At 43.1% G+C, this 25082-nt stretch overlaps 1 protein-coding gene across 1 annotated transcript in view; it reads right to left on the minus strand.

Annotated features, from left to right (window-relative positions):
• The window catches only part of PLXNC1 (plexin C1), a 97908-nt gene that overhangs the window by 38230 nt on the left and 34596 nt on the right, over window positions 1-25082 (minus strand). The window contains exons 10-15 of the mRNA XM_037885064.2: window positions 11338-11477; window positions 4202-4381; window positions 2927-3014; window positions 2174-2380; window positions 1882-2076; window positions 744-846 (exon numbers count right to left, since the gene is read on the minus strand). Coding sequence (XP_037740992.1) covers window positions 744-846; window positions 1882-2076; window positions 2174-2380; window positions 2927-3014; window positions 4202-4381; window positions 11338-11477 — 913 coding nt within the window. The remainder of the gene's footprint in view (window positions 1-743; window positions 847-1881; window positions 2077-2173; window positions 2381-2926; window positions 3015-4201; window positions 4382-11337; window positions 11478-25082) is intronic.

The raw sequence follows: 25082 nt of genomic DNA on the forward strand, positions 1-25082 counted from the left end.
CTGTAGCATCTGACAGAAAGTGGAATAAAACTCTTCAAACATGACTGATTTTACAAGAAAGAGAAATATTTTAAGTTGGCATGTGTATTTCCAAATTGCTTAGTTAACACTTGTGAGAGAGGAGAGGCACTGACAAGGGTAGCAGTAAAGGCTGAGACATGCCTCTCACTACAAAATATGATGGAGTAAAAATATGGAAGAATTAAAATAATGAAAAGAAGGGGTGAAAAATAAACCCCTCACCAAACTAACTACAATTAATTAAACTAATGAGTCATCTTAAATGGGATGATCACAACCATTGTTTGATGATAAGCAACCGTGCTGGGACATTCGCCCTTCGGGAGCTTTGTTTTGACAACTGGGAAGGCGCTAACTTGTGATGTAGGAATGTAGGCCCAGATCACCAGCGGTATATAGGCACCCGACTCCCACTGATGTCAATGTGAATTAGGCACCTAAAGACCTTTGAGGATCTGGGCTGTAGTTCCTAGATCTTGCATGACCACATGGTGCATTTCCTGGAAGAACTGACAACTGAAACAGCCTTGTTACATCTTGTAGTCTGTGATGATGAACTTTACCACCAGAGCAAAATAATCTACCTAACTGTTCCCAACTGGACCTGGGGAAAATATCAGACTTTCTGTGATCATCCTAGACAATCCCAGATACTTTTAAGGTATACCCAGTAATTATCTCTTTCAGCAAATCAAAAACTAATAATGCATAACAGTACTTACCAACAATTACACTCAGTAATAAGATAGGAAGCAAAGTCAGAACATACAAATACTTGTGCAATGATTTCTTTTGAATTTCCTGCGTAAAGTTTCCTAATCTGACCTAATGGAAAAATAGACAGCTGTATCAGTGGAATGCAACTACTCTAGTCCATGTTTGCAGAAGATCATGTTCAGTGGATAAAGCAACTGGTCTCTTCAGCTGAAGTGATGAACCCTGACTAGATAAATCATTGGGAAGGAAAAAGCAGTTTGGAAAAACATATATGAACTGATCCAAACATAACATTTACCATATCTTATGTTAAACCAAAAGAACAGAACTGTGCTGTGTGAAAAATGTAAAACTACTCACAACCAGCCAAATGCTGCCATCACTTATATTTCAGGCTAGACACACTGAAATTAATGTGGTGTAAGCAAAGGCAGATTTTGGCCTCAAACCAGCCAAGTATCTGCACTCACCAGAATCACTGCAAACAAAAATGTTGGCATTTTCAAGAGAGTAAAAACAAGTTTTCATAGACAAAAACTGCTCTGTTCAGTGCAGATGTCTACCCTGATCAGCAGAAAGACAAATGTAAGGCTCAAGTCAACACCAAAGAAAAACAACATTTCTGGTAGAGGCCTTGCACCAAACCTAGCTCCCTTCCTTGCCCTTACAGAGGCTCGCACCTCTCTAGCCCAGCCCCTGGATTACCTCCCCATCCTCCATGGGGAATTACTTCAACCAATGGAGCTACAGTTCAACCAACCACACCCTGAAGGTGGTACAGATGGCACAGCTGCAAAGCATGCATCTTGCCCTCTTCTGCATTGGTTCTGCTCCAGGGAGGTTGAGAGGAGCAGAACTTAGTCCCTTGAACTCCTCATGAGACACTGTGATAACCCACAGGTCTTGAAGTTTTCGTACAGTTTATTAGATACACATGGACAGATCTTGCAAGTTCACCTAAACCTGAGCTTGTGCAGCGTCACAACTTGGCTGTGAAATATTTTAGGTAAGATATATTATAATGCTATTTCACTCTTTAATTAGAAAGGATATCTATGATCAGCTGATTAACATCTTTGGACCTATTTTATAAGCATAAAAACCAAACAATGTTAAATCACCACAGAAAGAATTTTTACTCACCCAAACTTTCACAGTGGATAACTCAATCTTGCCTGGTTTTTCCCTTTTGACTTTGCACAGTATAGTACTACGATCTGGAGTTTTGGTAATATTTTGAACACTGAAGATTATAGTTTCCAAAAGTGTACCATTCATCACGTGAGTAAGAGTAACGCCAATCTCATTTTCAGAAATATCTAAGATGTCATTTTTTTTCTGAAGAGTACAAATTTGAAATGGGAAACTATTATTAAATGTGGTAAAACTTAAAACTATCGTATGTGAATTTTTGTTTGATTTTTTAAAAACTTACATATAATTTTAATTCCAGATGGGGGTCCATCTCAGTATGCAGTTGATAGTCAATAAATATAGGGTCAGGACAATATTGTAATTTAATACAAGGTATAAGGACATTTTCCACTTTTAGTGACACATTAACAATTTTACTCCCTTTTGAAAGGCTAACATCTGGTGTTAGGAAACTACATGGAGAAGTACTTCCAGGACATCCAGAGACCTAGGGAAAAAACAGCAAAACTGTCAGTGTTGAAGTACTCCAAGGTACAGACAGTGAGAAACTGAGGCACTCAATAGCACTTTAAAATCCTGCTGACATCACATGGGAAACTGATAAACCTTCTATTTAAGAGCAATACACTGTGTACTATATTTGAAGTAGTTTCTGTATTGGTCATTTTTGTTCTTTTAAGTACCAATCATAGCACCAGCCATGCACTCTTCTAAGGCTGCGTCTATGTTGGTGATGGAGAGGGTTGCTGCAAGGCCTTTTGGGAAGTGAAGAAACAGGAAAATAGGAGGGAGAATCCTTAGAACTTTGAGGCCCTGGAGAACTATGCATGGGAAATAACTATTTTAGACCTTGATTCTGCAAATATTTAGGCACACACATAATTTAACTGATATGAGTAGTCCCATTTAGTTCAATGGGACTACTCACATGAATAAAGTTAAGCATGTGCTTAAGCTTTTGAAAGAGCTTAAGAACAAAAGTGAGTCCTTTAAAAACACGTACTTTGTTATTGCAAAGGAGTTCAAGACTTACAGTAAAATTTAATCTCTGGTCATCTGAAATAATGACACTGTCTGTCACATTAAAATTTCTCCCAAAGAGGGTTATTTTGCGACCGCCACTATAAAAAAAATTTAAAAATTGAAGGGTTAATGTTAGTTTTTCCCCACAAATAAATACATATCTTGTTTTTGCTGTTTACATTTCAAACTTTTTATTCAAGAAGGAACTACTAGTCACAGTGTATAACGTTTTGCCTTGGTAACAGTAGATAAAAACAAGTTGCAGGGCTAGGTAATTTGTATGACTGATTTTCCAGTTACACAAAATTAAGCTGAAAGTACTTTCAAAAATACAATATAGTTACATGCCTCTTTCATGGTGCAAATCCTGTTTGCTCATGAGAGATCCAATGCAAGCCCCAAATGATCTAATAATCTATAGGCATATAATACTTCTCAGTTAGTCATACATTTTCTTCCATTCAAGTAGCAACAATGCATTTGCTTGTATTAACCAAAATTGTGCTCACTGAGGGCTAACGCCAGAGCATAAGCCAAAGATCTACCTTGAGCAAGGAGCATCACATTGTTTTGCTGCTCCTGGAGCAACCTAGGACTATGCACAATTCCTGTTGTCTTTTAGTAGGAGATGAAGGTGTAGAGCACCTCACAGGAAGCATCTGGCACTTTGGCCTAAAGACAAGTCAGTGGGGGCATTTCATACATATTACTCAAGGAAGGGGAATTTTCATTTTTATGTTCAGTTCACTTCTTTTTTTTTAAAGATATTTTTAATGTAAAGGAGAATCTCTGCAGCTAGTTTTCAGGAGAGGAAGGGGAAATTCACAATGTATGGCCAAAATAAATCATGGGGGGAAATCAAAATATGTTTGTGCTACCCTGGCACTCTCATTTTAGAACTCAGTTTAGTACCAAGGTTTATTTTTCATTTACCATTAAGAAGGGTTAAAAATAGTTTTGTACTTTACCACAAATGTATCTTTTTTTTTTAATTACAGTGATCATCTTTGCATGTTAAATATTGCTTCAGTTCAATTCATTGGGCTAAATTCTTCCCTGCCCTACACCCAAATGGGTTATAGCAGTGCTTAACTGCATTACTGGATCAGAACCTTATCTTGTGTAAATGAGTACAGCTTCACTGAAAACCAATACACAGTTATAAACACTCAATTTATATCAGCCGAGGACCCGGCAGCCAGTTAAATTTACTAATATTAACATAGTATGACTAAGCTTTATTAAATCTATAAAAAATAAAACAAAAAACAAAAACAAGAATTACCTGACCCAAGTGATATTTGGCTCCATTTTAGTACATGATGGCTGAGAGACATAATATACTGTGATTGGTGGTGAACATTTACCGCCATTGGCCTTTATGCATACACTCTTGGCCTCTTTGCGTCGAGGTGGGAGAGAGAATCTCACGTGTGTGTCATTTAACACCTTGCTGACTTGTATGCTGGAGGAGAAAGAAAAACAGTGCAGATGTTTTTGCAGCATTTTAACTATGACAGAGACACTCAAGCTCTAGACTCTAGAGTTACATGTGGCTGTTTATAGACCCCAAGTGAAGATCTTGTAGAATCCCTGGGCATGATCAGAGCTCCCATGCAATGCAGTCCAAGTAGCACTGAACAAACTGACAGAAGCCCCCATCATCTCTCCATGTTACTGCAGGCAGGCCATAAACTGAAGAAGCGGAGAGAGGAGAAAAGACTCTCCCAGAAAGAAGAAGTTACTCACCTTGTGCAATAATGATGGTTCTTTGAGATGTGTGTCCCTATGGATGCTCCACTGTAGGTGTGTCTGCATCCTTGCGCTGCTGGTTGGAGAACTTTGGTAGCTGTCCGTCCTGCCCGCACATGCGCTGCTCCTCATCTGCTACGAGGCTAGCCAGCATGCGCAGGCCAACCCTCCTCAGTTCCTTATCTACCACAGAGTCAATGACAAAAACTCCAAAGTAGAGGGGAGGAGGGTGGGTCATGGAGCACCCATAGGGACACACATCTCGAAGGACCATCATTCGTGCACTAGGTGAGTAACCTCTTCTTCTTCAAGTAATGTCCCTATGGGTGCTCCACTGTAGGTGACTCCTGACCAGTGCCCACCATTGGAGACAGGGACTTTGGAGTCGAGTCTGATATAGATGATAGCACATTAGCACCAAATTTGGCATCTGCAGCTGAATCCCCCAAGATGGCATAGTATTCTGCAAAGATATATGCAGATGCCCAGGTCGCTGCTCTGCAGATTTCTGATACAGGGATACTCTTGGAAAAGGCAACCGATGAGGTGATCAGCCTTGTAGAAAGCATGCATATTACAGAGTGACGTGTTACGTTGCGCAATTGGTAACAGTATAATACATCCCGAGACGCACTTGCAGAGTCTCTAAGCTGAAATCGCTGTACCTTTTGATCTATCTGCAATGGAGAGGAAGAGTCTGGAAACAGAAGGCCAAACCTCTCCTCACATCAAGCATATGAAGGATGGCTTCCCTATTATCCTGATGAGGTTTGGGATAAAAGGTTGGAAGCTGAATAAGCTGATTTATGTGGAATGTGGACGTTACCTTGAGAGTGAACTTTGGATGTGGTCTAAAGCGTGACTTTGGGGATGTGCCATTGGAGCTGCTATTTCCCCAATCCTGCTTGAATAGGTGATGGCTATGAGGAACGCTGTCTTCATGGAAAGGTGAGTTAATGAGCAAGTGGCCATAGGCTCAAATGGCAGTCTACCTAGTATTTTAGCACTAGGTTGAGATCCCATTGAGGAATGGGAAGTGTAGGTTGTGAGAAGAGGTTCATTATGCCCTTAAGAAACCTCTTTGTAGTTGGATGGGAGAAGACAGAGTAATCTTCTACCTCTTGGTGGAAGGTTGCAATTGCTGCTAAATGGACCTTTAGTGATGGAGAGTCACAATTTCTTGAGAGCCAACAGGTAGTCCAGGATTACTGGTAGGGTGGCTGTATAATGGGCGACGCCTTCAGGTTGGTACCATATCTGGAATCTTTTCTATTTTTGCAGATAGGTAAGACGAGTAGTTCCTTTCCTACTGTGTAACAGCACCTCCTATACCTCCTCAAAGCAAGATGTCTCCATGTGCTGGCACCACAAAGGAGCCATGCTTTGAGCTGGAAAACTCACAGATTGGGATGGAGAGAGCATCTCTCGTTCTGTGACAGGTGATAAGCAGTGATTGGAAGAGTCATCAGTGGATATAATGCCAGCTGTGACAGATAAGGGTACCATGTCTATCTGGGCCATGTGAGAGCAATCAGTATGATGTTTTCTTTTTCTCTTTTTACTTTCAACAGGACTTTCAGTAATAGAGGGAATGGGGAAAAAGGCGTAAAGAAGGCCCCTGTCCCATGGAAGAAGAAGAGCATCTCCCATGGAGTGTAATCCAATCCCTGCTCTGGAACAATAATGTGGACATTTCTTGTTCTGGTAAGTAGTGAACAGGTCTTTGCTACTGTCCCCCACTGTCGGAATATGTCACCGACTATCTCCCATTCGTGGTCATGTGGGAATTCGCAGCTGAGACTGTCCGCCGTCGTATTGTGTATCTACTGGGAAGTAGGTAGGCTGCTGATATTAGGATATTGTGGGAGTTGCCTTTGTGCACAGGGAATGAGACCTGGCGCCTCCCTGCCAGTTTATGAAATACATGCAGGCCATGTTGTATATCATGACCCTTGTGTGCCACGCCTCTGATCAGCAGGAAGAAGTGAGTGCATGTGTTGCTGCGTGTTCTGAGTTTGAGCGGGTTGATGTGAAGGCATGTCTCTGCTGGAGACCATTTGCCCTCTATCGTGCAACCATTGAGATGTGCGCCCCATCCTGTGAGGGATGCATCAGTGGTCAGAAGTAGAGATGGGGAAGACTGAACAAATCGGATTCCCATACAGACATTTACTGGGTCCTTCCACCAGTCTAAGGATTATTTGACCCTGGTGAGCATCGATACAAGTTTGCTTATGTTGTCTCTCTTCGGCCTGTAAACCAAACTGAACCATGCTTGGAGGCATCATACATACTCTGACCCAAGCAATAATCGAAGTGCCTATGGCCATGTGCCCCAGGAGCTGTAGGCAACGTCCGGCTGAATCCTGGGGGCTGGATTATACTGTCTCTATCAACGAGGACAGACTGTGGAATCTGTGATGTGAGAGCAGTGTCTTCACCTGAACAGAGTTGAGGATGGCTCCTATGAATTCTAACATCTGTACATGTGTTAAGGTTGACTTTTGTTTGTTGATCTACAGGCCCGGATTCAGAAACAGATCCAGTGTGCTTTGAGTGATTCATTGGGCTTCTGTGAAGGACCATGCCCTGAGACAGCAGTCATCCAGGTAAGGATAAATCAGGATGCCCTTAAAGTGTCAGTGGGCCGCCACTACCAAAAGGACCTTGGAGAATACCCTGGGGGTCGATGAGAGGCTAAATGGGAGTACTCTGTACTGGTAGTGGTCCTGGCCCAGCATGAATCTGAGGTAATGTCTGAGACTCAGTATGAAAGAAATGTGGAAGTAGGCATCTTGAAAGTCAAGGGCTGAGAACCCATCTCCTTTATCTAATGCTGGAATAATCATTGATAGGGTAATCATCTTGAATTTCTGCGCTTTGATGTATTTGTTGAGCGCTCTGAGGTTCAGTATGGGTCTCCAAGCTCTCTTTTTCTTTGGTATCAGGAAGTAGCAAGAGCAGAAGCCTTTGCCTCTGAGATGTATGGGCACAAGTTCTATGGCTCCTACGCTGAGGAGATGGTTTACCTCTAGATGTAGTAGATTCTCAAGAGAAAGGTCCCTGAAGAGAGACAGGGAAGGGTGTTTGGAAAGCGGGTGGGAGGAGAAATGAATGGCATTTCCATTCTGGACGATCTCCAGTACCTATTTGTCAGAGGTTATCTGTTCCCATGTGCTGTGGAATGGGGAGAGATGGTCTCCGAAGGGATGGGCGAGGTTTTCCAGTTTGAGATGGTGAGGACAGTGTTCTACGGGCACCTCGACCAACCCATCAAAACTGCCACTTCACAGTGGAGGGCTGAGATAAAGTCAGTTGGGGTCCCGATTACTTTCGCCTGGGGAACCTCGGCTTCTTCCTCTGTGGCTCATAAGATCTTTGTGAGGAGTACTGAAATGCATACTGCACTGATCGGGGCTGGAACGGTGGTGGAGGACTGTACTTTCTTTTATAGATGGGAGTATAGCTCCCAAGGGATCGATAATCCTTCAGCGTGTGGAGAGACATGTCAGTCTTCTCTGCAAATAACATTTTTCCTCAAAAGGAAGATCCTCCACTGTGGTTTGGACTTCTCTAGGGAAGCCGGACAAATGAAGCCACAAAGCTCGTCTCATCACAACAGCCGTGGAAATTGATCATGCTGCTATGTCAGCCGCATCTAACACAGACTGGAGGGACACCTTAGCCAACTGTTGGCCCTTGTTAATTATGGTTTTGAATTGGTCCTTATGAGAGTCAGGGAGTGTGTCAATAAAGGAACAGAGTTTTGTGTAGTTCTGCTGGTCATACTGTGCTAGCAAGGCTTGGTAGTTTGCTACATGGAACTGGAGGGTGACTGATGAGTACGCTTTCCTGCCAAACAGATCTAAATGTTTCCGGTCCCAGTCATAAGAAGTGGACTTAAACTGGTGCTCTCAGTGCTTAGTATTAACGGCATCCACAATGATGGAATTGGGAGGCGAGTGGGGAAAAAAGAAATTCTGTGTCCTTTGCCGGCACGTAATACTTTTTGTCCACCCTCTTGCCCATTGGTGGGACAGATGTTGGGGTCTGCCATAAGACTCTGGCAGGGTCTAGTATAGCCTCATTAAACAGGAGGGCCATTTTGGAGGAAGTGGAAGAATGTAAAATGTCCACCAGTTTGTGATGGGACTTTGTCACTTCTTCATGTAATGGTATTTGTAGGGCTTCTGCCACCCTCCTGTGATAAGTTCTGGAATAACTTGAAATCATCCACCATCAATGGTGGTGGGGGTGAGGAGTGGATCACCATCTCATTTGGTGAGGATGATGAGAGATGGGCTTGGGAGTGACTTCTTCTTCCACCTCTGCCTCAATTTCTTCCCCTTGTCCTGGGGGTTCAGAAGCCCTCGAAGCCACAGCTGAAGAAGGGTGTCTCCTTGCTTGTTGGTATGCCATGCTGGAGGCATGGAAGGTTTGCTGCCTCTGAGCCTTTCAAGAGTCCCAATATGGCCATTGTGGTGGGTAGGGGCCTGGCGGTTGTTAGCATGGATGGCCAAACCAGGGAGACAGTGGATCAGGTGGGCAATACACCTGATGCCCATAGTGAAATTGGGCCCAGTATGGCAAGTGAGAAGAGCACTGGGAACCAATGTCTTCCTTCTCACTTTCTAACTCCAGTGATAATGGTGGTGCATGGCAAGGAGACCTCGGTGAACCCGGGGCTCTGAGTGAGCAAGGTACCTGGGCTCCAGTACTAAGTAAGGGTGAATTCAGTGCATTGGACACCAAAAGATCTGTCCACACACTGAAAATCAGGCAGTGCCGATGGTGTAGGTATTGGCAGTGGTTGTCAGTGCCGAGCGGCTTGCACTGATGGAGTCGGGGATGTGGATCTGGCCACAATGTCCATCGGTGCCACGTGCACCGGAGTCAGTACCAGTGCAGATGTCCATACTGACGGAGCCTTCCCTGGGGCGGATCTTCTGTGTCTTTCACACTTCTATAGTACTGGTGTTTCTTTGCCCATGTCCACTGGGTCCTTGGGCAGTCCAGCTTGTTCTGTTGGCTTGGTACCATGTGTGCCCTGGTACCAGTTTTAGCCAGCTTCCGTGCCATGGGTACTGATTATATTGATGGAGCCAGGGATTGTTTTCAGCTCTATCTGGGCTCGCTACAGGGACTCACAAACCTTCTCTTAGTGGTCCTGTGAGTGGCTAATCTCTCTGGGCTCACTTCCCTATGACATAGAAAGCTGCAGTGAGAGTTCCCGCTGGGATTCTGGGGGTTGAAGGGCCGATTCCATGAGCAGGAGTTTAAGCTTTAAATCTCTCTTTCCTAGACCTGGGCTTCAGTTGTTGGCACAAGTCACACTTTTGTGGAATGTGCTTTCCCCCAGGCAGTGAACGCACTGTGAGTGTCCGACAGTTACTGGGATAGATTCCTTGCAACTGAGGCCCTTTTTGAAGCATGGAGAGCCGGCATACACTTGTCCTGGGGGGTCCTCCCCAACAGGGTTGGCAGGCAAACCCTTTTTTCTTCATTCTTCTTTCTTCTTATTTTTTTTTTTTTTAGTCAAGGCCAAATAAAATGCAAACAAGGAAAGAAAGTAAAAAAGGTTTCAAGGGAAGCTAAAATTAGCAAATCTAAAGGGAGTTAACAATCTGTGAAAGCCATCTTTAGCTATGTCTCTAGCCAAGGGTGGTTGAGAAGGAACTGAGGAGGGTCACCCGTGCATGCTGGCTAGCCTCATGGCAGGCAAGGAGCAACACATGTGCAGGCAGGACGGACTGCTACCAAAGTTCCCTGATCAGCAGCGCAGGGACGCAGACACACCTACAGTGAAGCACCCATAGGGATACTACTTGAAGAAGAAGGGGTAGGAGGAAAAGGCAGATAGTCAGCTGAATGAAGTTGCTGTGTGCCACAAAATAATCCCCGTACCCAAACACTGCACTGTGGCTATATGATGAAGTTGCGTAATGCAATGTCAGGTTTCCGTTGCACAATTAGCATGCATCTCTCTGTGCCCCTGAAGTGACTCTTCAAGATTGGGTATCACTAATCTAGGGTAATCTAGTCTATTTCACTAAGGGTTACACTGTGCAATTCTTATTCACATTGGTGAACAGGCACTTACACAAACAGTCCCACTGAGCACTGCACAGTCTATGCACTCCGTTGTCACTGAAGTCTCCAGTACCGGCAGAGTTCTGAAGCATGGTTGGGATTTGTTGGGGTGGGTCAAAACATGGCTGAGGCATTCCTATGCCCCAACTATTTTCTACCTGCTGCAAGGCCCAGAGGGGCAATGGCACCTGAGCGCGAGATAGGGAAGCCTTCAGAACATCCCTTACTAGTACCAAGGGCTGAACTAGGATCACTCTGGCAGCTCCAGGATCCAGAATGAGACGTGCTCCTCCATCTACCCATACCATCCCTTCGGCTGTGCACTAATGCAGGGCTGTATTTCCTCCATTGTTTTCAGTGGGAGTTGAGAGTCACAGCACCTTACAGGATGTGTTCAGCACTTGGCTAATTAAGGGATCATTAATGTAAATAACGGGCCACATTTTGCCCTTGACTGTAAGTCAATGAGAGCTGCATACTTGCCTGCGCATCTAAAGGCAAAATTTGGCTCTGGGGTATGTGTGTAATTTTCAATGTACTAAAAATATACACATAAATATTTGTATTATTTGGACTCACTTGTCTTGTTTGCAGCCACTGGTTCCAGTCAACACCATTGTAATGTTTGATGCTTCGCTAAAGTTTTCTCCTTTGACTACCACGTCCCTTTTACCTAACACTGATATCCATAAAGGTTCTATGGAAATACTGCGGATAGGCTATTGGAAACAAAACAAAATCTGGTTAAAAAACAAGCTATCGAAAAAAATGAACATTGAGCTATGCATTTAAAATATTTTTAAATGAATCAGAATTCATCTTTCTTGTTAATTGTAACATATTTGAATCCGATCCTGAGAGGTGATGAAAACCACAACTCCTTTTCAAGTCTTCTAATTTTAGCAGTGTTAACGTTTGCATTTCTACTGAAATAAAACTACCAACAGGAAGCGCAATCTAACATATTGATAGATATGTATCGCAGAAATCCACTTTAAAATGCAGCTTTATATGTTACTGTTCAACAACTCAGAAAAAGCACAAACTGAAACAATATCTATGATCACTGAAAGAGTTCAGAGAAACAAACTGTAACTCTAGCCAATGCCTTGAAAATGGTATGGCTGGCTAGAATTCTAGAATGAAAAGACAAGAAACAGGATAAAGCTGGATTCACTGGACACTTTTTAAAGCCATACACAGGTTTTTGAGTACTATATAGCCACATTTCAAGGAAAAGTAATTTACATGTGCATCTTCCTGTGTATAAAAATGACAATATGTGTGGTGATGTCCCAATAGCTAGCCAGTCATGTTTTAAAGAATCATAGAATCATAGATTTTAAGGTCAGAAGGGACCATTATGATCATCTAGTCCGACCTCCTGCACAACGCAGGCCACAGAATCTCACCCACTCACTCCTGTAACAAACATCTAACCTATGTCTGAGCTACTGAAGTCCTCAAATCGTGGTTTAAAGATTTTGAGGTGCAGAGAATCCTCCAGCAAGTGACCTGTGCCCCATGCTGCAGAGGAAGGCGAAAACCCCCCAGGGCCTCTGCCAATTTGCCCGGGAGGAAAATTTCTTCCCGACCCCAAATATGGCGATCAGCTAAACCCTGAGCATGTGGGCAAGACTCACCAGCCAGACACTCAGGAAAGAATTCTCTGTAGTAACTCAGATCCCACCCCATCTAACATCCCATTCCAGGCCATTGGGCATATCTACCGCTAATAGTTGAAGATCAATTAATTGCCAGAATTAGGCTATCCCATCATATCATCCCTTCCATAAACTTATCAAGCTTAGTCTTGAAGCCAGATATATCTTTTGCCCCCACTGCTTCCCTTGGAAGGCTGTTCCAGAACTTCGCTCCTCTGATGGTTAGAAACCTTCATCTAATTTCAAGTCTAAACTTCCTGATGGCCAGTTTATATCCATTTGTTCTTGTGTCCATATTGGTACTGAGCTTAAATAATTCTTCTCCCTCCGTGGTATTTATCTCTCTGATATATTTATAGAGAGCAATCATATCTCCCCTCAGCCTTCTTTTGGTTAGGCTAAACAAGCCAAGCTCTTTGAGTCTCCTTTCATAAGACAGGTTTTCCATTCCTCAGATCATCCTAACCAGCCCTTCTCTGTACCTGTTCCAGTTTGAATTCATCTTTCTTAAACATAGGAGACCAGAACTGCACACAGTATTCCAGATGAGGTCTCACCAGTGCCTTGTATAACGGTACTAACACCTCCTTATCTCTACTGGAAATACCTCGCCTGATGCATCCCAAGACCACATTAGTTTTTTTCACAGCCATATCACATTGGCGGTTCTTGGTCATCCTGTGATCAACCAATACTCCGAGGTCCTTCTCCTCCTCTGTTACTTCCAAGTGATGCGTCCCCAGTTTATAACAAAAATTCTTGTTATTAATCCCTAAATGCATGACCTTGTACTTTTCACTATTAAATTTCATCCTATTAAAAAGAAACATGGCCAATTTTAATAGTCACACTTCTTTCTAGACTTTTTATTTTTACTTACTATTGTTACAAAAATAACGTTTTCTCTAATTATTTCAGTTTGTTTATTTGGTGCATTTGACAGCAGAGTGTGTGTAGTTAGTTTAGCTGTTTCCACTGTATTATAATCAGTTAGTTTCCTCTATGTGCATTATTCACACAACAGGGGTGAGAAAAAAATATCTAAAAATATAGGAAAGTATGACTCTAAAACCACAAACTGGCTGGGGCCTTCAAGGGTAAATGATTTTTAACTATTTTTTAAAAGTTAGTTGTATTACAAGTTTAAAATGACCCATTAGGATTTCAAGTTTTGTGATTATCCAGATTTTTAATGAGTTTGTTTGTGGGCACACCCATTGACACACTCCCTTGCCCGATTTAGAGCTTGGTTCAGCATGGCTGCTGAAATATCGAAAGCTTCTACCACGTGTTCTCCAGCTCATTTTATGCACATATGTCTAGAAAACATGGCTAATTTATTTTATGAGAGCACACTGTGTTCACCATGATTTGCTGCTTCCCCTCTCTACTCTCAGAGCAGTGTCATTCACACCAGTGTTTCCTCTAATTTTTTATGTTCATGTGTGGAATGAATTTTGTTACGTGCGACACATCGCCTTCATATTGGTGTACCTAACAAAATTCATGTGGTGGGGGTGGGGCCGAGGGGTTTGAAGTGTGGGAGGGGGCTCAGGGCTGTGGCAGAGGGTTAGGGTGCGAGGGAGGGGGCGTGCTGAGGGCTCTGGCTGGGGGTAAAGGCTCTGGGGTGGGGCTGGGGATGAGGGGTTCGGTGTGCAGGAGGGGGCTCAGCATAGCCACACAGCTTAAAGGGAACTTAGATTCAGACCTCTAAAGTTAAAGCAATTCGAGGTTGCTTAAGCCCCAAATTTGAACTACGTATGCTCTCTCTGTGGTTTTATGGTTACAAAGCTAGCTGCACCTCTGTCTCCTCTCTACGTGCACCCCCCAGGTCTCAGGATTCTCTCATACACTGGGCCCTGGATGGACCATGCTTACCCAGCAGGTCTGACTGGGTTTGGCATCTGTGATTCTTTCCTTTGGGAGCTGTGACAAATGGATTACGGTTAGGGCCCTACCAAATTCACAGCATGAAAAACATGTCACGGACTGTGAAATCTGGTCTCCCCCAGGAAATTTGGTCTTTTGTGTGCTTTCACCCCATACTATATAGATTTCATGGGAGAGACCAGCATTTCTCAAATTGGGGGTCCTGACCCAAAAGGGAGTTTCAGGGCATCACAAGGTTATTTCAGGGGAGGTTGTAGTATTGCTACCCTTACTTCTGCGCTGCCTTCAGAGCTGGGCAGCCGGCCAGCAGCCAGCCCTCTCCAGCTGCCCAGCTCTGAAGGCAGCGCTGCCGCCAGCAGCAGCGCAGAAGTGAGAGGAGCTGTTCTGCAGCCCCCCTACAATAACCTTGTGACCGCCCCATAGTTCCTTTTGGGGTCAGGATCCCTACAATTACAACACCCTGAAATTTCAGATTTAAATAGTCAAAATCATGAAATTTATGATTTTTTTAATCCTATGACTGTGAAATTGACCAAAATGGCCCGTGAATTTGGTAGGGCCCTAATGATGGTGACCCAAAACAGCCTTCTTAAAACAACAGTATTATTTATTTAAGCACAGGCATAAGGCATAACATAAGAGAAAAACAATTTAAAAACAACAAAAGGTCTACATGTGCTACCTTGCCCAGAGCCTATCCATCCTTCTGATGAGGATCCCAGCAGGTTTAACTTCTCCCAGAATCCCACGTGACAGGCTCCGCATTCTCAGTCTCAAAAATCTGACTCCTGAGGGAGCATGTGGCTCTTTAAACCCTCTTGGATCCTGTGATCCCCTCTCCCTACAGGAACCAGCTCCCTCCTGGGGACACCTGCTTGGCAGGCCAAACAGGGGAAAAGTCAGGGTATCTAAATGAATAGCTCTTGCACTGTCTCTCAAGAGTTTGCTGGATTCACCTCCCACTTCCTGGGTGCATTTCCTGACAATACTGCTTTTGAATTAACTCGGTATATGCATACAGTAAACATGTCAATAACACAGACAACACATAATGTTCATAAATCGCTACAGGCAACTCCAAATCCGTCATAGATGTTTATAAATATTAACTGCCCAAAACCTCTGTTATGGGAGAGTTAAGGTTACCCATTGGTGCCTCATGCCCATCCAGAATATCAAGTTCAGCTACACTAAAATCTCTGAAGAACAGGAAATGAAGAGTTAAGATAAATGCCGCCACTCCCCCTCCCTGCAATGCAACCTTAACTGTGCCACCGTGGCACTGGCAATTGTTTAGTAGGGGTGATGCCATAATAAGTAGACACAAAGAACAGCTAAGAGAATGAGCCACTGTTTTTGTGCTGTGGTTAGTTCCAGATTTGAATGGCAGCATTTACCTGCATGCACCCCAGCTGTGTTCACTTTGTCGTGTCTATCTGTGCTGAACAACTGTGGGATTATTTGGGGCAGGCTGGTATAGCCATTACTGTGTAGAAGGAGAGGTGTACATGTGGTGTCAGGTAGGCCTTATTTCAGCACTGAGTTCCACAGGTTATGTCAAGAGCGGTGCACAGGGGTCTTCTTGTCACAGGGACTGTTAGAAGTCCAGTGGCATACATGACTGTGCTCTCCAGGGCTAAGTGAAGGCAATGTCTCAAAGGGAATCCTGAAGGCCAGGGAAAAGGAGTGGGAACATTTAGCAAGTGTGGGCTGGTTTGTGTGGCACAGGCTCAATGTTTGGGTGTAAGTAGCTCCTGTCTGCTGTTATACCAATAAAATAAAAACCAGCAGGATCTTACTAAAGGGGAAAAGGCAAAATACCACATTTATTGTGAATACAGAAAGAATCATAGTAAGCAGTTAGTTATAGCTACAACATTCCATTCAATCTCATATTTATTCACACATTCATTCCTACAAACACACACACACAGGTTCTGCAAGGTTGTTATCATAGTTACCAGCTCATGCCAAGCCACTGGCCAGGTGGCCTGGACATGAGGAGGGAGCAGGGCCTTGTCAGATGCTCATCTGATGCTCCTGGAAGTTGGTTTGCAGAATCAGATCCCAAAGTTCTCACTTTCTAGAGTCCATTTTTATAGGAATTTCTTCCTATGCCAGTCTATGGGAATTGCTTCATCATGCTGTTGCTGAATCAATCAGCAGATGGCACATTCCTGACGGCTCCGTGCTGCCAGACATTATCTTGTTCTTTGGTTCTCCCATTCTTGAGGCTGTTGGGTGGATTCCCGTCTGCCCTGCGGGTATCCTCTGGCTATTTCCACTTGACGCCTTCTTCAGCCGATGGACACTGGATTCTTAGGCTGGCACCTCCCTCATCATTCACTTATTATCCACACCAAGCATACATCCACATACATCCTTTATCTCTATTTTAAACACGATTGTTAACAAAGCAAGATGAATACAACAAAAGGGCGAGGAGTCTCTGGGTGCTGTTTCTGTTGTTACAGAGTATTGCTTTGAGTCTCTCTCTGTGTGAGTAGTTGTTGTTACAAAGAATTGCTTTGAGAACAGACTCTGTCTTAGAATGTACTAACACAATTAGCAGCTTGCAAGTTTCACACATAGAGGGAGAGAAACAAGACCAAGAGACCTCTTAACCGGTATTACCCTGGAATTCAAACCATGGGGAATCAAACTCATTTGTGACTTTAATACAGAACTTCTTTAAGATGATCCAACATAATCCCCCTTTTGACACTAAGATTTATAATCGTCAGTGTCACTTTCTATGTAGCCTATTCAAGAGAAGGTACTGTGAGGCAATTTGAGTTTGTGATTTCAATTCATCCCACATACATGATCCTAGTGATGTATCTTTACTACAAGGTTCTGGGGCAACAGGCAAGGTGAGGCACACCCACTTTTGAGGAGTCCATTCGGTACAACCTCTAGTGTCCAATAGCTTCCCTCCCTCCCCAGCCCACTGGCTCGAGGTCCAGGGTAGCCAGAAGGATCCCGTGTATAATATGGGGAGTGGGCTAACCTTCAATACCTTTGCCTCCAGGGACTGTTGGTGTGCAATTCTGACAACAATTTCTCCCATTAACAAGTCTGGTTTTACAATACTAGAAACGTATTGCATCCATTCATATTGATAAGTGTCAAACAATGATCTCTTTCTTTGTTTTAACAAATGCATCAAACCCTTAATATTTCCCAATATGACCCAGAACATTTTGTGTTCCAAAGTAGCTAGGGCAAGTATCTGCATTTCAGTGCATCCCATAGCTATGGCTGTGTAGTTTCCTATTTCTAAATTTTTTCTTATGCATAATCCATGTGGTAGTATTAAGCCATTGCCAAAGATTCCATCGGGCTTTTAGGTTACCCAGACCAATTTGGACCAAGTCTACATTGGCATGTACTTGTTTTTGTATCAGGCTGTCCTGTAGCTGGGACAGAGAGCTTAATTTATTTTTAATTACCTGCAGGTCTGCAGTATTTTTTTTTTTTAAACACACAACAGTGCTAGCAACAAGACAAGACAAAACACAGAACACAAAACACAATTTCTATTGTGACAGTATATTCATGGTATTGGGTTGCTCTTCAGCTGGCATTAGCTTTTCCTGATTTTCTGAAAGACAAAAGAACATGTTTCAACCCCTTTTTGGGGTGGCAGATTATTGCTTAAAATATTTCTTTTACAAATACCCTTGCTGATTGCAGGCAAAACAGAGGAATTACCCCCATATTTTCCTGTTTTTTTGTTCTATAGGCAGGCCAGGTTTCAATGGCTTCTATCTTTTAAGGGTTATGGGGAAATTATCCCACTGTTTAGTCATTAAATCCCTGAGGTGGGGTACCTCAGTCTCCCTTCTTATACAGCAGACCAAGTTTATAACGTTTTTCCTGCTGTGTTAAGCTTTATTTACAGGTAATAGCTGAGAAGCATCATTACCATATGACCTTAACGGATTTTTCCAAAAATCATACACACTATACACTGTTACAGGGGTACTTATTATCACTAAATTTATTCAAATTATGTTGTTATACCATGCCTTTTATTTAGACAATTTGTTTGCTGACCAGATATGTCCTTTATCTGCCACTCCTTTGTGCTGCTAGTTCTTTCCTTCCTTTATCATTTAGGTCATTTGCATTTTCAAGGACGCTTCCTGCTTTTGGATTTAAAGCCATCAGCAGCTCAGAGACTCTATCTTAAAAGGGACACAATCAACTTTCACCCAGAGTTTTGATCACTTTTTTAACTCCTGCTTCCAAAACACACAGCAATCTGAAAAAGAAAACCCAACCTATTGTGGCTCCCTTTGGAGCCTTAATAGCATTTTAATTAAGTAGCATGGTATGTTTGCATTTCTTTTGCCCCTTCTACAATATACCCTGCACATGTTCTGGAGCAAATGCACATTCCGAAGTGAGCTGTAGCTCACGAAAGCTTATGCTCAAATAGATTGGTTAGTCGCTAAGGTGCCACAAGTACTCCTTTTCTTTTTGCGAATACAGACTAACACGGCTGCTTCTCTGAAACCGATTCCTTCCATAGTTTAACTTCTATAACATTATCCATATCAATTTTTACATAAGGTGTAACTATTTCTTTTCTTTTTTTTTTTTTTTGCTTACAGAGTTTTCATGTACCTTTATCAAAGCGACAGTCTGATTACTCAGAGCCATTTTAAGACTCAGTGTTTCTATCATTGCTTCTTTTTGTTTTGTGCACCTCACCCCTGCTGTTGCTTCAGAGGAGCACTGTCTTTTTTAATGTCTTCTTATTTATTTATTTACTACAGCTCTCATCTGCTATTTTGTTACAAAACAAACAAACAAACAAACAAACTCCAGAATTTTTTTTCTATTCTTCTGATTTTGACTGCCCTGCTGCAGCCACAACTTAAAAACATTTTAAATTTTGTAAAGCATTGAGTTACCTCTTAAGAGTTAAATGCCAAATCCCAAAGCCAAACAACACTAATCACCTGTGTCTGGCAAAAAGGTCTGTCAGTTTTGCAACTTTGAATTAAAGAGTCAAATGGATTTTTAGTGGCATTATTTAAAACAAAAACAAAACCAGCTGGTCCTTAGAACTTTACATATTTACACACACACAGATAGAACATACACATTTTCTATTCCTTAACTTCCCTTCCACACGGCTCTGTTTTTTACATCTTACATTCCCTCTATACATTTGAGGCAGTTAAGTTCCAATAATGTCTCTTATGTTCTTTTAGCAAATTTGACTAAATTGTCCATAGTCAAATGATTTTAATCAGGTATTTTATTTTTGCCTGGCTAATTTACAGACATTCCTTTGGAAAAGGGCCCATTTTTCCTTCAGAATGGCTGCAAAGAAACCAAGAATGCTCTTTCTCTAACCCTTTTCCTTTTTAACATTTTCACAAAGTTTAGCTGCTTAATTCCCTCCAGCCTCTGCAGAGTTAACTTTTTCACTCTCTTTTCTCTTTGTAATTATGCCTGGGGGTGCCCTACATAGGACCTTTTCCCCCTTCACCTGCTGTAATGGCTGCTACCTGTTTAGAGGCAAAACCCAATTTTTGTCTCAGACTCTTAATTAGTGATTCACAATGACTATGATTTGCAGGTGCTCTGCCCTGCTTCAAGGTTAATTTCTTTACCATACCTTGGAGCACATGATTCTCTCTTTCAATTTTCTCAGAGGCTTTAGCTTGGTCTGCCAGGAATCTCTCTCTCTTTTTGCATTCCTGGAGTGCCTTTCACTATTTTCTGCTGACTTTGGGTATTTGTAGCCAGCACCTTCCAATTGTCTGCTCCCTTTTCCGTTTGTGCCTTTTCCTCTTTACATGAAGACAAGCGGAGGTAAGAATCCTTACATGCCTCCCACAACAACCAAATTGCTGCTGCATCTCTTTTGGCAGCACTAGAAGGTTTGTATATGAGGATATACTGAGCCAATCTATCCTCTAGGTCCGAAATAGTGCAGACATCAGCTAGGGCTTGTTTAGTCCAAGGACTGTGTCCAAATTTTTGAAGGATTTGTTTAAAAGGTGTAATTTCTTTAACAAAAGGTGAGGTTGGAGTTCCTTCTGACTCCATTCCTCCCTCTGGTACTGGCTTACCCTGTTTTCTTTTAAACATCTTAACATGGATATTTCAATCTCTTTAAAAAAAAAAAGGAGTCTCTAAGGTGCCACAAGTACTCCTTTTCTTTTTGCGAATACAGACTAACACGGCTGCTACTCTGAAACCTGTCATTATTCAATCTCTTTGTCACTCCTGGTATTACTTAGCAAGTGACACAGCCTAGATTTTGAAATCATAGCTTATCAAATTTCCTCGTCACACCTGGCACAGGTCAGCGAGTGACACAGCCTAGATTTTCTGAACCTGCTACTCCTTATTCCAGCGAGTAGCTTAGCCTGGCCCTTAGGCCTTCTTGCTGCCCCTGATACCTCAGTGAACAATAGGACTTAGGTTTAGTAATCGTAGCTTAATCTATACGCTTTCCCCTGCTACCTTCCCAGAGGCCAGCAGGTCTGGTTAACCTGTTCTTCCCTGCTACCTTCTCGGAGAGACTCAAAGCAATACTCTGTAACAACAGAAACAGCACCCAGAGACTCCCCGCCCTTTTGTTGTATTCATCTTGCTTTGTTAACAATTGTGATTAAAATAGAGATAGAGGATGTATGTGGATGGATCCAACACTGCTACACCTGACATAAACCCAAGTTTTGCCTTAGCAAGGAGAAGGTATTAGACTTTGCCCGACAATGCCCATGTGCTCTGTTCTCAGCGAGTTCTGCAGTGTCAGTAGGGGTAGAGCGCTAGTACTGTATGCGTGTCATTGGTGTGTTGGAAGGTCACTCTAAAAGAGCAGGTGAGGTTGTGTTGAGGGGTGATATAAACTTTAATTCTGCATTTCCTGGTTTTCTGAAGTTTAAGTTCACATTACATTAATTCTTAATTTTATGGTTCCAGAGATTTTCATGTAGCTGAACTCGATGTTCTGGAAGAACGTGAGGCACCATGCGGCAATCTTAACGCAACATTTGTTTAGTTGTTTTTTTTTTTTTTTGGGGGGTGGGGGGGGTGTTCGTTCTGTTTTAATAACAATTATCAGCTTCTCCATTTACCACAGCCCAGTTCTTCCTCTCCACTGCCTCTGGCTCCTTGGCCACAAAATGCACTGGTTGTATACTACCGCCTTCACTGCCTCTACAAAGTCTCCTTGTCTCCCTTATCTCTGCCAGTCCAGCACAGCCAGGTCCTCCCTATGGAAGGCTGAGCACAAGTGAGTGTGTGTGTGAGGTGGGGGGTGGAGGGCAGCAAGAGTTGAAGAGCTGGGCAGAGGATGCAGGTACTAACACTGAGTCACCGGGGACATGTTTTGAAGGGGGGACAAGAATAGGAAGTGTAGATGTTGGGAAGTTTGGGGGGCAGGGCTGAAGACCACCCTACATCCCCCAAGACATGGCTCTGACCCCCTCCCCTTCTCTCCTACACTGCTCTGGCCTCCCCTTCTTCCCTAGAAGCAGCAGCACTGGTGGGGAAGGGTGAGCCTGGAGCCTCTTTCCCACTGCTAGAGGCATCGTGGAGGGAATGAGTCCCTTGATCAAGGAGCACCAGAGGGAAGAGGCGCCTATAAGCCCCTCCCCTGGCCTAGTAGAGCAGCCATGGAAGGAACTTTTGAGGGACGGGGATTGTTGTAGGGCAGTGGGGTGGGAGTGGGGGAGATCACCAATGTCTCCACTTCCCTTCCCCTCCAAGTATGTCACTGGAGTGGAAGGTACCCAACTTCCCTCCATTATGGCTCTGCTCTGTCAGTGCTTCTGAGCTCCCAGGAGCTTTTCAGGATGACTTCTTGTTCATCAAGTATATATAGAAAAATGACACTTCTCGAAACCCAGTTTTTCATCAAAGCTCTAGTCATTGGACTGGCTCTTTAACCACAGTATCCGGATAACTCCTTATCTTAATAAAGGTTGTCATCTATGGGTGCATGGCCACTGTGTGGCTGAGCCAGAGCACAGCCCTAAGGGGAGATGGTTAGCAAATGTACAGAACCCCCACCCTGCAGGGCTCTAATCCCCTGTATTCACTAGCTCTGCATAAAAAAAATTATAAAAATCTGAAAATGTTATGAGCAGCTCATGTTAGGGAACTGTGTATCAGAAACCTCTGGACTCAATGACCCAGCAACTTGCTTTCCTCTGATCACACTCAGTCCCATTATTCAGAAAACAGCTGAAGAGCATGAGTCGTGGTCACATTACCCCAGCTGCTTACTAGAGCCTTTCATCTTCCCTCTATTCAATAAATGCTAATTTCCTTGACAATACTTCTAAAGTAAAATCCAAGTCTGCATGGGGATTTTAGAGCACTTCAAAATATCAGCTCTTAAAGCATAAACTTTGGTCTCAGGGCAAAAGGCTTGAGCTGACCAGGAGTTCTAAACTTAACCCTCAACAGCTTTTGAAATATTGCTTCTATGAAGGGACAGTGAGTACTGTGCCCTAGTGGAGATAAATCTTGAGTGGCTCAGATCAGTGTGCAAAGGATTAGAGTCATAGCTTGAGTGTCAGGTGTGTGCAAGAAACATTATAAAAACCAGGTGATTTTGAAAACATATAATTTTTAGGAGGTCTGTAAATCAGGAATGCTTTGCTCAAATGACCCCAAGTTTGAACCAGTAATTCTATCCCACAGTCCAATGAAGCACAGTTTTCAAGACAATCCAAGTCAGCATGTGGATTTTTAAAGCACTTAGAATAGTCATCTTTTAAACAGTGACTTTAAACTTAAAATATAATGCAGGGCCTGATTCTCCATTACTCTATTCCTGCAATTTGTGCATGGCCAGAGGATAGTGGGGAACCCGGATGCTTTAAGCTATGGCGCTTCCCATATTCAGGGTCTTTGGCACAGGCCTCTCTGACCTCTCAAGTAAGTTAGAGCAGCTTCAGGGATGCTTTAATTTACACCCTGAATACCTGGGAAGCAGAGAATAATTACAGAGCAGTAGATGCTGGCTATACCCACATCATGCCAACAACCAATGTCCTACACCTGGAAGTGGGAGCAGAGCTAGTGTAAAGTCCTTATGCCAGCTCTAAACTGGCTGGGGAGGTCCTCTTCACAGGGAACAGTCTCAGTGAGCCATTTATACCCCACTGAGATCCCTTTACGTTGCCAAAGCAGCATAGAAGGACATTCACAAAACTGAGTAACAAGCCCCATTAGAAAGTAGGATTTCTCTAAGTTTCATTTTACTGCTGACATATAAGAAAGGAGGGTGCAAGTTCAGCAGGGAAAAGGAGCTCACATTAAAGGCATGTAGGATACTTAATTTAAATTATTTCTTATTAAAAACTAGAAATCAAACAGAAAGATGCTTAAAGTTTCATTGAAAAATAATGCTTTTCCTGGGCTAAATGGCATTAGCTTCCTCACTGAACACAGAATCAAATTAAAAGATTTAGACAGAGCTCTGAACAGTGCTGACCCAAGCTACTTGGGCGACTGCTTCTCTACATGACCCCTGGTTGCCCACAACACCTGAGTTTCTCTGGAACAATGAAACTATGATCTCGTGAATGTGGGAGAGACAGATGTGTCAGCAGTCAGCCTCATGTCTAGATCAGTCACTTCTGCATCAGAACACCACAGCTAACTTCCCCACTTTGCACATGCAAAACTCATTTCTTCAACTCAGCTGAATGAGAGACTCCCAGCAACAACAGGGAGGAAAACAGGAAAGAAAGAGAGTGATATTTTTAAACTCTTTGTAAGGCGCTCAGCTACCACACTGATGAGTGCAGTATGAACACCTAGAGAGATACACAAAGAGAGGGAGCTTGCTGTCTGAGCTGCAGGACTTGGAGATATTTAGCCACATCTTTCGCTGATGTACGTCAGCACATGGCCACTGACTTCAATGGAGCTACACCAGTTTACACCAATTGGTGATCTTGCCCACTCTGATTTGAATGGCATAATGCCTCAACTGGTGCTGAGGGAAGTGTCTTGGGTAAAAGGCTTTTGCTGCATCTTGGAAGGTGTAGACAGCACTGACCCATTATAGGTCAGCTGGTTCATGGGCTGTAAAGAAGCACAGTCCCCTACCTCAGCCCACTAGATGCAGACCTCAGAGCAGTACTGGCCATCCTGCCTCTACCCTTGCAGCCCAGCCAAATTATGGCTGTGCCCTGTGTGGATCGGCAATGGGTAGAGGGTTTCTTGTGGCCTTTCCCCCTTTCTAATGCTCCTATGCCGGTCCAACCACTCTTTGACCCTAAAGTTCTAAAGCCAAAGTAAAAATTCTAAACTTCAGGATAAAAGAAAAAGCAGGATTTCAGCTGCAGTTTTAAAACCCATTTAATGTTTCAATCGAGTCTAAACAATATCTGCCTTTCCATTGCTTTTTAATGCTTCAACAGCTTTGTCCATCACTGTGTCTCCAAGATAAGGCATGTGGGAGAAAGCCATCTTTCAACAATTCCAACCATTTACCAATTCCACATTAATGCACTTGGAAACGAGGCATAGAGGAGTTTGCTCTGTTCTCTCTGCAGTGCTAACACTCTATGCACACATCAACTCCAAAATATTAATGTTCAGAAGCGCACATACTACAGTCCCATTTTTCTGTTTGAAAAACAAAAGTGATCTTATTATTCCATACAAAAACTTCACCATCAAGCCTAGCAGCTGGATTGAGAGGTAACTCATCTTGATGTATAAGGAATTAGGTGGACATATCCGGAGAAGTAGAGATAAGAATACTATATTCCCCCTTAG

The sequence above is a fragment of the Chelonia mydas genome, chromosome 1 (assembly GCF_015237465.2).
Source record: "Chelonia mydas isolate rCheMyd1 chromosome 1, rCheMyd1.pri.v2, whole genome shotgun sequence".
Classification (NCBI taxonomy): Eukaryota; Metazoa; Chordata; order Testudines; family Cheloniidae; genus Chelonia; species Chelonia mydas.